The sequence below is a fragment of the Fonsecaea nubica genome (genome assembly GCF_001646965.1).
Source record: "Fonsecaea nubica strain CBS 269.64 chromosome Unknown Scaff22, whole genome shotgun sequence".
Taxonomy (NCBI): Eukaryota; Fungi; Ascomycota; class Eurotiomycetes; order Chaetothyriales; family Herpotrichiellaceae; genus Fonsecaea; species Fonsecaea nubica.
The window spans coordinates 318650-331665 of NW_019173695.1; the positions used below are offsets into that span (position 1 = coordinate 318650).

Here is a 13016-nt window from a genome sequence, read left to right on the forward strand (position 1 = left end):
CACGTGAGGCTACAAGTACAAGACCGATTTGACTTTCGAAACCTTTTGGCTCTCCAGAAAATCTGGCCCTTGTGAAACATTGCGCTCGAGGCGACACCTCTAGATTATACACTCTGCGTCCTTTACCCCTTCGGAATTCGCATACCACCAAATTCCTACCCGTCCAGATCGCATTCTTATCCCGACAAGGCCCCTGCCCCGCGATCGCAATCCTAGCCGACTACACTCCTCTCTCAGCTCGCCTGAAGCCGACCTCGCGCGTCGCAATCCGGACCATTCTGCATCACGATCCTGAGATTAGGCACTGAAAGTCGGGCCGTTTGGCCTCAGGTGGGCTAACAAAATGGGTCAGAAGTGAGCGCAGTGATGCTGCTCGACTCCGGAGCGCAGTCGTCGACGGTCACTTTGGGCTGACTTGGTTTCCAGACAATCAAAACTGTCCCCTCAACAACTGGAAGAGCTCCAGAAGTCGACACATTTCGACAAGAAGGAATTGCAACAATGGTACAAGGGTATGTCATATCTAATCTGTGCCGAGCACATGGCGCAGCACATACCCCATCTTCTGGAGATGCGAATTGCGGCTGAGCACGTCTTCTCCTAATGCAGGATTCTTGAAGGACTGCCCCTCGGGCATGTTGACCAAGGAAGAGTTTCAAAAGATCTACCGACAATTCTTCCCCTTTGGCGATCCAAATTCCTTCGCCGACTACGTCTTCAAAGTATTTGACTCGGACAAAAGCGGGACGATCGACTTCAAGGAGTTCATATGTGCCTTGAGTGTGACAAGTCGAGGGAAGATGGAAGATAAACTTGACTGGGCGTTCCAACTTTACGATATCGACGGGGACGGCAAAATCAGTTATGACGAGATGCTCGCGATTGTGGAGGCGATCTACAAAATGGTGAGAATGCCTGATTCCTTGCTCTTCTGACTCTTCCACGGGTCGCTAACTAGTCATTCAGGTCGGCTCTATGGTCAAATTGCCCGAAGACGAAGATACGCCAGAAAAGAGGGTAAGGAAAATTTTCAGAATGATGGACAAGGATGAGAACGGGAGTCTTGATATGGCAGAGTTCAAGGAAGGAAGTAAACGGGATGAGACGATTGTGTCAGCTCTCTCGCTGTATGACGGCCTGGTATGATTGATTCGAAGGAGTCACAAATTCCCAATCCTCCCGTTTCCACTCTGGCATTACAGCAGTGGGAGACATATGAAACGCTGGCGCTTTTTGGTGTTCTCCTCAGACTCTTGGATCACAAGCCGGTGTGCTTGATCTGTCCTTTGAGCCAGGGCGAAGGAGGTGCTTTTTTGGAACATTGCAAGCTGCAGCCACAAGGCTACATTAAAGAACACGAGCGACGAGTGGCATTGAACTACAAATTTTGTAAACGGGATTGAGCGTCAGAAATAAAATGTTATAAGCTTTATCACAAATCGAACCCACGTTAATTTTTGACCGTGTTAAATCAATCTCGTGGCAGTTTGTGTCGACCAAGTTCGCGCGGTCCCGTGCCTCCGAAGTCCGTGAGACTTTTTGCTGTACATCGCTCCTCGCCATTCTACGCGGATACATAACTCGAAAAACCTCTGGCATCTCAAGGAACGACACACATTCACGGACAAGGGACCTGATACACCTTTTCATTTCTCCTCTAGTGGTATTTGCGAGCCTTATATTCCGCTCCGAAGCTTTACAATCTCCCCACCCCCTAAAAATGAGGTGACCTCCTCCCTTCGATCGCTCGCACCTAAGCACACCCTTGTGTCAGTCGAACCTCAACTCACTATGAGTCCCAAACTTCCTCTACAGCTTCTCGGCTTCCTCTTCCTCAAGCAAGCTGCGTCCTTCTACCTTCCTGGCGTCTCCCCCTCGTCGTACTCCCGAGGCGATCAACTTGAACTCAATGTCAACGCCCTGACGCCTTCAATATCGCGGCACGATGAGCAAATCCACGCTGTGGTTGCCTACGACTATTACCATCCGGCTTTCCATTTTTGCCAGCCTGCAGGGGGACCCCAGCCCAGACGAGAATCACTGGGCAGCATCGTCTTCGGCGACCGCATTCAAAGCTCCCCCTTTCAACTGTGGATGGGATTGAACCAGACATGTAAGATTGCGTGTGCGGGCGACACATTTGATGAGAGGTCAACGGCCTTCGTCAATCAAAGAATTGAGGAGGCCTATAACATCAATTTCTTTGTCGATGGACTCCCGGCTGCCGAACTACGAGAAGATCCCCTCACCCACGAACGGTTTGCGAGTCCCGGATTTCCCCTGGGTAAAGTGCAAGAGGATGGGACTAAGATCTTACACAACCACTGGGACATCATCATTGACTATCACACCGCGGGACTTCGTGGACTCAAATACCGCGTGGTTGGCGTCCTGGTCCAGCCGCAATCTTACGCCGACTCTCGCCTCTCGGATGATGGCAAGGCCAGCTGCGCTTTCACATCTGATCCTCTTGTCCTAAAGGAAGGGGGAGGAACACCAGTCACGTATACGTACAGCGTTTATTGGCGTCCCTCAGACACGGCTTGGGCCACCCGCTGGGATAAACTGCTTCATATCGTTGATCCCAAGATCCACTGGTTCTCTCTCATCAACTCTGCTATTTTTGTCGTCTTCCTGATCGGCATGGTCAGCACCGTCTTGGTCCGAGCACTTCGCAAGGACATTGCTAGATATAATCGACTGGACAATATCAACTTGGACGATCTCTCGGGGACTTCCGCTGTCGATGAAGACGTGCAAGAAGACTCGGGCTGGAAGCTGGTGCATGGCGACGTCTTTAGGCCGCCTCGCTATGCCCTACTGCTGAGCGTTTTACTTGGGAATGGTGCGCAACTGTTTGTTATGACAGCTGTAACAGTCGCCTTCGCCATGTTGGGATTCCTTTCACCTTCCAACCGCGGCTGGCTCACGTCCATCGGCCTTCTGCTCTACACCATCTTTGGATGTATTGGCGGGTACGTGTCGGCGCGAGCATACAAGAGTTTTGGTGGCGAGAAATGGAAACTCAACATTGCACTGACCCCAGTCTTTGTCCCTGGAATTGTGTTTGGGACATTCTTCCTGCTCAACCTCTTCGTCTGGGCAAAGGGAGCCAGTGGCGCGGTGCCGTTTACGACAATGCTGGCTATCATTGCGATCTGGTTCCTCATCAGCGTCCCCTTAAGTGTAGCTGGGTCATGGTATGGGTTCAAGTCGCCAGCGATTGAGCCCCCAACCAGAGTCAACCAGATTCCGCGACAAATTCCGCCTGTGGCGCGCTCCCTGCGACCACTCCCCTCGCTTTTGCTCACAGGCATCCTACCATTCTGCGCCATCTTCGTGGAACTGTATTTTATCATGACATCGCTGTGGACGAGTAAGATTTACTACATGTTTGGATTCCTGTTCATCTGCTATGCGTTGATGGCCATGACATGTGCTTGCACCACCATTCTGCTGGTGTATTTTCTGCTCTGTGCTGAAGACTATCGCTGGCAGTGGAGGGCATTTCTAGGCGCCGGGATGACTGGTGGGTATGTTTTCCTGAATGCATTGGGGTTCTGGGCGACTAGAGTCACCTTTGGAGGACTCACTGGAGCGGTTCTTTATGTCGGCTACTCTGGACTGCTCAGTTTCTTGGTTGCTGTGCTCACAGGTAAGAAATTTAGGAGCCTCTGTTTGTGGTGCGGATGGTTGGGTTGACTTCCTTTTTACAGGCACCATCGGATTTATCTCGTCCTATCTTTTCGTCCACCGCATTTACGGGTCGATCAAAGTGGACTGAGCACCAGCAGCTTCTCGTGTTGTATATTTAACGGCGCGGAGTTGGGGAAAATGGAAGACAAAAGACAAAAGCACATTTTGAGAATTTGGCAACCGCTGATATCAGGCTGGATGTACAATTTAACAGGGATGTCGATGAAGGTCTCGAAAGGATGACACTCTCGGATAAGAGATGCCGCCACAGCCGGAAACCAGCATACGTGGAGTCTATGAACCTCACAACGTGTTACCAGATGTGTTTACTTCAGAGTGAGGAACTGCCAGAAGGATCAGCACTGGCGAAAGAAACGATCGTCGGGTACCCATACACGCTCCTCCACAATTTGTATATTGTCCGTCTGTACCCGTCCTCTTGTTGCGCTCCTGTACGTCGATCTGTGGGTCTCGAATATCGTCTACGGACAGATAGTATCTTGTTCATCTTGTTTTGTTTCTGTCCTTTTTTGCTCCTTTGGCTTATTTTTTCGACTGTGGCTAGAAAAGGACGAGGCAAAACGAAAAGGGTATTCCTTGTGGAGTAAGGTAGCAGCCATCACTCATCAGTGTCAGGTTTAGGAACCGGTCGAAATTGACATCAAAGCCAGCCGTGACCGTCAAGGACTGAGATGTGCGTGGGCTTTGAAAAAAAACATTGTCTACCGCTGGCCTGGCAAGATCTCAACAAAGTTCTACTATGACCAGGAGGTGCAAAGTACCTGTGCGGGAGGACAATAGGTGATGACCAGGAAGCGATGTTTGTGTGGGCCGCTGACGTTGAGTTCGGACAAAGATGTGGACGGAAGAACGACTCCAGGGTTGGTTGGTGGTTGGTCACGTAGTGTGAGAATCTTGATGGTAGAAGTTGACGGTGCAAGAGAGGGGAAGATGCGCAGTTACACCATGCAGTCTCCCCTTGTCTTACTCAAGTTTTGGAGGGAGGTATTGTGCGAGACCTTTCAAGACGAAAAGAGACCGAATTCCGCAGATGGGATCCTAGTCGGGTAATTGTAGAATAAAAGAGTAGACATTGGCTGTTGACTTGGTGGAGGTGTTGGAGTAGGTATACCTGAGGTGATAGGACTGCAAGATTGACCAGCCGGGAATACCGAGTTAGTGCCAGAGATCAGTCAGATATTATCTAGGAACAACCCGTTCGCCCCCAACGAGGAGAACAAAACGGCCTGGTGATGCAGGTGGCTCGCTAGGTTTACAGGGAGTGGCAGGGGCTGTAAGGGTGGCACCCGGTGGCTGTTCCTTGGAGGGAATCCCCCTCCTCCCCCCTGGCACGCCCAGGTTGACTTTTTGGGTACTGGCCCTGCCTGGTGCTGAATGAGGAATCGGGTGGGTGCGGCTGCCCTCTCAAAACTGGCCCTGGAGACCCTAGGCGGTCTTGGACACCCGCCGACGTCACTGTGCAGCAAGCTCCGTTTCCGCAAAGCCCAGTGGCCAGGCCACAATGGCCTGTGTCGTCGATTGTCTCGGTTCTCTGTCTCTCTTTTCTCCAGATCAAACTACCGGGACACGACCACCGCACGCCCTTGTCCAGTATACGAACAGACGCATCTCACAGCACTTGACTGAAGGAACTGTCTTGCTGGCTGACTGACTGATTGAGTGACTGCATGTTCCGCCCACTTCCATCTATTCCCTCGTCGCAAGTACCACCACCCGCCTTGCCACACTGACTCCGTTCGGATCTCGCGCCCCCTCGTCCACACGCCCACGCACTCTCTCAACGTTCAAGTTAAACTGTCTTCAACAGTCACCATCGACCATTTCGCTACCGCCATCCATACCACCCTCAGCCTTACCCTCAGCCTTACCCTCATTTCAGGCTCGTTCGTTGCCTAGCCATCACTTTAGCATTCTCCTGACGAGGAACCTCTCCCCTCTTGACTTGGGTTGTCGTGGTCTTCAAAACGCCACTACGACTAATCTAATTGATTGATCCTCTAATACATACGGATATCTTTTGTACACTATAACGATCGACCGCGCAAACATACCTCGCGAACACCTCTTTCACCGCAATATCAACAAAGAAAGGTCTTTTCCGTCCTACTCTCCATGCCTGCCTTTCGGCTGCCGCGAGGTTGCAGACACCGTAGTTGGACGATCGAGTGTCTGCATCCGCAGTCATGAAGTCGTCAAAATCTCAGCGCATTGGAATGCCCCCTCGCGGCCGATCTTCACGGAGTAACGACGGTCATGGATTGGCGCCACGATCGGAAGAGGGAGGCACAGGGGAGAGACGAAGCGCTGGGGACGCGTCTTCCAACGCCCCTACTGTGGTTCATCACCAAGTGACAAGTGTCTTGACACGCGAGAATTCATCTGGGATTGAGGCTATGCGAAGAAGAATGAGTGCCGCGCTGGCACAGAAACAACAAATGCGCGCCGCTGCTGCCCACACAGCTTCTAGCGGTTCGTCTGACACCACGAAACAGGACGACTCATCCGAAGCCTCAACATCCCTGCAGCATGCAGAGTCAAGTTCGGATGAATCGGTCAACACCGCTGCCCTTTCGACAGATTCTGCTCGGACCATACGAGCCACATTTGACATGACGCCGGGAGCTGTCAGGACCCCATCATATCCATTCCCTCGTATGGCTCTGCGACTCAATCGTAATACCAGCCACCGCTCAGGACCTTCGCACAGACCGTTCACACTCTTGTCCCCAACCAACGAGCCGCCGTTAAGTTCAGAACCTGCGCAGCCTCCCCTTCCGCAACGCCAAACGTCCTCCTCGGATCTGAGTACGCCAATTGGTCAGACCCCATTGAGTGCAGGTTTTCCCGAAGACCCCAATTTCCCAGCGCCGGACTTGTATGATATTATCCTGATGCTCAATGCAGAACCAGGTTTGGATATGTGGTGGGTCAATGTCACCGAGATTCTGTCCGAGGTTTATGGTGCCGAGCGCGCATCACTAGCGGTGCCTGGGGATATCACCGATCTCGAAAACGTTCCGTGGGGCCAGAAGGCAACGTACAACGTCAATGGCAGCGAGGGGGTGCCGCCGTCGCAGTTTGATTCTCTGGCCACCTCCGAAGCTGATATAACCTCTCTAGGCCGACGGCCAGAACCTGCCAGCCGAGTTGCCAGTGACGTTAGTTCTGCGCCTCTACGTCGACCACCTCTTTTGTCCCGGCATTCCATTGCGGGTCCGGCTCCAGATCCATCTGCGAGGGGTGCTCGCCAGAGACCTGCGGGGCCTGTTCGTGCCTATAGCATGACACCTAAAGAACCAGTAGAGGAAGCACCGACGAGCTCACCGCTTATGCCCAGGTTGACCAGACAAGCTGCCACACCTCGATCAGTGTCGGTGGCAGAGTCGGACCCCTTGGCACTAAGGGAACAGTACAATTCGTCTGGGTCCGGTTCGTCGACACTCAGATGTCATGTCCATCGCTCGATCCAGCCTCTAGAAGCCGAATCCGATCCGTTGCTTGTCCGGACAGGGGTTGCAACGTTGTTTGGGAAGAGGAAACCTGTTGTATTGACCAGAGCTTATACGGACACCGCGCCGAGACCGTCACCCAAGATCAAAGGGAGAGACGAGAATCGAAGCGCGCCACCAACGCCCTCGCCGGGAGGCCCTGACGACTGTAGGCCCGCAAGACCCGAAGACAGTCTGATGCTGCAAGCCGGCTTTCGTGCATTTGACGAATATGAGCAACCAGAACCATCACCCTGGTCGCAGAGCCCTTCGCCCTCGCCTGCAGCACGTCCTGACCCAGCCGAGTCCCCGTTCTTTACGCAACCCACGGCATCCATTGACGAGACTGCGTTCGAACAGAACCCCCCGCCATATGATTATGCGACCACAGCCAATCAGCCGTTGAGCGCGATAGGTGCCGACATGTCCAAGACTCTGATACACGTGCCGCTCATACAGCCAATTTTGGCCAGAGGAACTCTAGCGTCTAACCTTCGTTTCCCTATAGCCATCCTCTCGTTCTTGTCGCCACTGAACCCGTATCCGCGTAGTCTGCGGCATTCTTTGGAGGCCCTTCTACCACATCTGGCAAGTGCATATTCACTTGCGCAGCAGTACAGTGCTCTTCAAGATCGTTTACGTGGCGCCCCAGGAAGTCGCCATGGAGCCGCATTCGGCCTCGGAGGCACATTCTCTGATGAAGGGTCCGAACTCGAGCTCGTGGCTGAGCTGAGTGGACAGATTGCGCAGGACAAGGAGAATTCTAGATCATGGACATATCAAGAAAATCTTAGTCCAGGTAGTCTTAGAGAAAGCCCTGGCAGCTCTGTGGTGAGCACGCCGCTTATGGAGCAGTTTGGCTTGAGTTCGGGCCAGCCACCGACTCCAGGTGGCAAGACAGGATCTGAAATGGTCGACAGCTACTTTTCAGCCAGGAGGCAGAGAGCTGGCCAACAACCGCTTACTCCTGGCCCACGACCAACCAAGGATGACCTCGACCAAGTCAAACACCCAACCGAGAAATCTTCTGCCGGTTTAAAGATATCTGCGAGGAAAAGCACCGGTAATACGACCAAAACACAGCCTGATCCTCCCAGTCCAATCGCTCTCCGGACGGCTAGCATCACTTCCGAAAGTGATAATGGGGATCATTCTTTCCCCCTGTTCGACAGGGCTGATTCTACGCTCCGGCGAAACACTGCTCGACGGGTTAGCGAGCACAAGGATGATGGCGAGAGACCTCTACCCGAGCTTATATCGTCGCTCATGCTTAATGCTGTACCCCTCCAGCTTTTCTTAGCCAAGCCAAGTACGGGAGACTTGGTTTGGACCAACCGCAAATTCGATGCGTTCCGGAGTCAAGGAGAAGGCCGCGTGCGAGATCCCTGGAAGAACGTGCATCCAGCAGACAGAAACGGTCTGGTGAAGCTGTGGAATGAAGCTTTAAGAACGGGAAGTCAGTTCACACACTATATCCGCGTCAAGAGGTTCAACAGCGACAGCGATTTCCGCTGGTTTGTGTTCCGAGCCAGTACTTTATTGAGCAACAATGGCCGACTTTTGTACTGGATTGGGTCATTTCTAGATGTGCATGAGCAGTACATGAAAAACCTCGAAGCCAGCGAAAAGGAAGCGATTATGGCCCATGACACAAAGATTCGTGCACTTGCAGATGCCATTCCCCAGATTCTGTTTGAGGCCATTGAGGGAGACGGCATTGTGGCTGTCAATCAACAATGGCATTCCTATTCAGGCCAAACTCTAGAGGATGCTCGAGGGTTAGGTTTTGCGAAACATGTCCACCGCGACGACCTGCACAAATGTGGCATTTTGGCGCCTTCAGACGTGGCCGCCATTACACGATCCTCAACGACAAGTCCATCTTCATCAAACGACTCTAACAAAACAGTCGGCCCAGCCGCGCCACCGCTTCCTACACAGAAAAACCTTTTCTCGCCAGATCTGAGCTCATTGGAGCGGATGATCAAATCAGGCTCCGTGGTCGTGGAAAAGGACGAGAATGGCCGCTTGTCTTACCTGACCGAGATCCGGTTGAAGTCGAGAGGTGGTGGGTATCGGTGGTTTCTTGTACGGCTTGTTCGGGTTGACACTGGTCTATGGCAAAGTCAGAGCGGAAAGGCATCGTGGTACGGTACATGCACCGATATCGAGACGCGGAAAGCCCTGGAACGAGAATTGAACCAAGCCAATGAGAAGGTTCACTCGGAGATGGAGTCCAAGACAAAGTTCTTCGCCAACATGTCTCATGAAATCCGAACGCCGCTCAATGGCATTTTGGGTAGTATGCCATGGCTGGTCGAGTCAGAGCTGGATCATGATCAAAGGCGGACAGTGGATACCATTCAAAACAGCGCCAATAACCTGAGGGAACTCGTCGACAATATTCTGGACGTCACCAAAGTCGAGGCTGGCAAGATGACGCTCCTTCCGAAATGGTTTCATGTTCGGGCACTCTGCGAAGAGGTGGTTGATACGGTGTCTTCTAGGGCCATCGAGCGTGGACTTGAACTCAATTATTCGCTGGAGGCTAACGTTCCATCAATGGTGAAGGGAGATGCCTTTAGAGTGCGCCAGGTTCTCCTCAATCTCCTCGGGAACTCTGTCAAATTTACTGAACAGGGCGAGGTGTACATGCGATGTTCCTATCGCGAGGCCGAGCCGGGCAGATCAACCGGGCAGTCTGATCACTCAGGCTTACTCTCATTCGATGTGGTTGATACTGGGCGCGGTTTCAACGAAGACGATTTCAAACGACTCTTCAAGCAGTTTGGCCAGATTGGAGGCGGCAGCAGTCACGAGGCAGGCTCTGGATTGGGCCTTTTCCTTTCCAAGCAGCTGGTTGAGATGCACGGAGGTGAGCTATCTGTTAAAAGCAAAGCAGGTGAGGGCTCGACCTTCAGCTTCTATATCAGAGTCGAGGTGGCTCCCCCAGGTTCCGAAGTTGCCTCACCACCGTTGGCTGCGAGAACCGCACAACAGAGACAGCCGTCGTTGGGAGGCAGTCCTCGATCACGGTCCGATAACAAAACACCAACAATGGCGTCAGCTAAGGGTCTTCTACCTAACGAGGGGATCATTCAAACACCCGGGCTATCCAGATACGTGAGCCCCCCTCCACAACAGGTGCCCTCTCTACCATCACCGGCAGTGTCGTCACCGACGCAGGTATCTCCCCCAGTCCTTCTGTCCGATAGTTCCGGACTGTCGATGCGATCAGACTCGGGAAATATCGCGTCTGTGTCGTCGGCAACTACGCTTGTGCAAACGCCCGAATCTGCGCCTCCTGTCGAGTCCACAATTTCGCCGGGTCAACGGCAAATCCTGACAGAGAAGGCCATTGCGTCTCACCCGATTTTCAAACGAAGCAAAAGCGACAACGACGGAAGCAGTTTGACACCGGAAAAGGCACACCCTCAGACATATTCCGTTATCATCATTTGCCCTGCTGAACACGCGCGGATGGCGATCAAGCAGCATATTGAGCACGTAGTGCCGTACTCAATTGCAGCTAATGTCACGACGATTCCGGATATTGGTTCCTTCCTGGATCTCTTGAATGGGCCGTCTCCGCCGACTTTCACGCACATTGTCCTGGATATCCCGGCGACGTCGGACATTATGTTGTTCATGCGCCAGATGGCGAATTTTACGGGCACGGTGATCCCAGCACTTGTGGTGATTACCGATCACTACCAGAAGCGGGATATTCTGGATGACTTTACTACCCTCACGGCCAGTGGGCGCAAGGCCTACATGATTCACAAACCGGTCAAGCCGTCTGTATTTGCGATGATTTTCGATCCTGCACAATTACGCAATCTGAGCAAGGATCGAGCACGTGAGGTCGCGCAGTCGAGCTCTGATGACTTCCGAAATATTGCCAACTTGGTCAAGGAGAAGGTTGGTGGACAGGAGCACCGAGTGTTGTTGGTAGAGGACAGCGACGTGAACCGGATGGTGATCCAACGCTATCTCAAGAAAGTTGCGCTGATCAACGACTGTGCCAAAAACGGGCAACAATGCGTCGACATGGTTCAAGGCAACGCTCCGGGGTACTATTCGCTTATCATCTGTGACATCCAAATGCCAGTCAAAAACGGGTATGAGGCGTGCAGAGAAATACGGGAGTGGGAAAGGAGTCACGGGTACCGGCCGTCGCCGATCATGGCATTGACAGCGCATGCTATGCCCGAGGAGCGCGCAGCCGCAGCGAATGCTGGATTTACCGACTATCTTACCAAACCGGTTGATTTTAATGTGCTGGGGACGATGATGATGACGCTACTGGATCCAACCGTGCCACACGTGTTCTTACATGATAGGCCTCTGGAGTCTTGAGTTTTGTCGAGGCGCAGGGGAACGATTTTCGGGTTAGGAAAAGCTCTGCGTCAGTGTGCGCTGTCCACGGGGCGAGAGGTCACTAGTTCATGGCATTGTCAATGCGTTGAGCGAGTCATTGCAAAGCATTTCTGGACATGGCGTTTTCCTGTTCATTGCCAGTGGCAACTTCATTTGCATCTTGTCGAGGAGGAGGGGGGAAAGTCTCTGTGATGGACGACTTCATGCTGTACAAGGATGACGGACACCGGCCACATTGTTTTTGCTTTTTTTTTTTCAACTAAAAGGGGAACTGGCATTAATGGGAAGAGGAGTAATATAAGGGCTGAACCACACCAGTGATGGGGGATAATGGCAGGTATGTCCATGGACAATGGGGTTAAAGAGGACCTAGCCTTGTTGTCAATATGATCAGAGCCGAAGCTAGGAGGAGACGAACTTCTTCTCCAACGAGAACCACGACATGCATGAATGGGCTTAGGGACAAATTAGTATCAGCGTTTGGCGAGGAAGGCGTGCTTGGTTTGGACGGCGAGACGGGGATGTAGGAAAGTGGCCTAGCTTTACTGTTTCAATAGCCACTGGGGACCTGCAAAATAGATAACCAGGTAGGTAGATGTACTTGGTACATATCTACTCATGCCGCACTGCCTCTTGAAAAGGAAATCTGATTTGGTTGGTAACGGTGAGAGGGAGTGTGAGTGAGTGGTGTTGATTTTGAGTGGGTGGTTCAATTTCCGTGCCAAGCCCTCAACACCCCCTGTGCCGCACAAAGTATATTCACCCCCGAGGCCGAAGTATTCCGTAGGCGCGACTTCCAGGTAAGAAGGTCGGTCTCAGGGGCCACCAAGACTGAGAAAAGGACGGCTAAGGTGAGCAGATTAGGGGTCATTGGGGGCGGGCAAACTAGGTACCTACCTACACTTCCTGTGACCTTGCGCCCCTGCCAGTCATTCGTAAACCACGGGACTATTTCTCAACGCCCAATGAGCCGGGCGTGGGGAGGGGGAGCCAGGCAGCCAGGCAGCCTCTTCCCCACGGAGACCAGGCGCCTATTTGATTCTTTCTCTCCGACTCGAACTCCCTCGAACGCGATCGGCTAGGAGTATGTGGTAGGTGGAATAAAGATCAACTTGCAACTATGGAGGCCAATGGCCGAGGAAAGGGGCGCAGCGACAAACATACATCTGGGTAGGGAATGTGGTTGATCTTTGTAAGCACACAGGCCCATGACCCAGGCCTATGTACATATCTCTATGATGCCTATGTTTGCTTACGTAGGTAGACAACGGGTGTGCCCGCGCCCATGACTGATACCCCGATACCAGCCGTTAGGTAGCCTTAGCCCCCTCCCCAACTGGTGCCGACTCACTAGATGTAATGCCTCGAGGTACCTACTTCGGCTGCCTGCGATGGTTGGCTTCCTTCCCTCCCTCCTCCTGACTTTACCTG

At 52.6% G+C, this 13016-nt stretch overlaps 3 protein-coding genes across 3 annotated transcripts; all 3 read left to right on the forward strand.

Moving 5' to 3' along the window:
• Nucleotides 1-343: 343 nt before the first annotated feature.
• AYO20_04355 (calcium-binding protein NCS-1) lies at nucleotides 344-1146 on the forward strand (the record flags this gene model as incomplete). Its single annotated transcript, XM_022642653.1, has 4 exons — nucleotides 344-354; nucleotides 427-512; nucleotides 610-905; nucleotides 967-1146. The coding sequence occupies 4 exons, from the start codon at nucleotides 344-346 to the stop codon at nucleotides 1144-1146; spliced, it is 573 nt and encodes a 190-aa protein (XP_022501471.1).
• Nucleotides 1147-1791: 645 nt separating this feature from the next.
• AYO20_04356 (hypothetical protein) lies at nucleotides 1792-3784 on the forward strand (the record flags this gene model as incomplete). The annotated part of the gene is made up of 2 exons (XM_022642654.1): nucleotides 1792-3655; nucleotides 3717-3784. The coding sequence occupies 2 exons, from the start codon at nucleotides 1792-1794 to the stop codon at nucleotides 3782-3784; spliced, it is 1932 nt and encodes a 643-aa protein (XP_022501472.1).
• A 2116-nt stretch (nucleotides 3785-5900) lies between these two features.
• Nucleotides 5901-11564, forward strand: AYO20_04357 (hypothetical protein; the record flags this gene model as incomplete). The annotated part of the gene is made up of 1 exon (XM_022642655.1): nucleotides 5901-11564. The coding sequence occupies one exon, from the start codon at nucleotides 5901-5903 to the stop codon at nucleotides 11562-11564; it is 5664 nt and encodes a 1887-aa protein (XP_022501473.1).
• Nucleotides 11565-13016: the final 1452 nt, after the last annotated feature.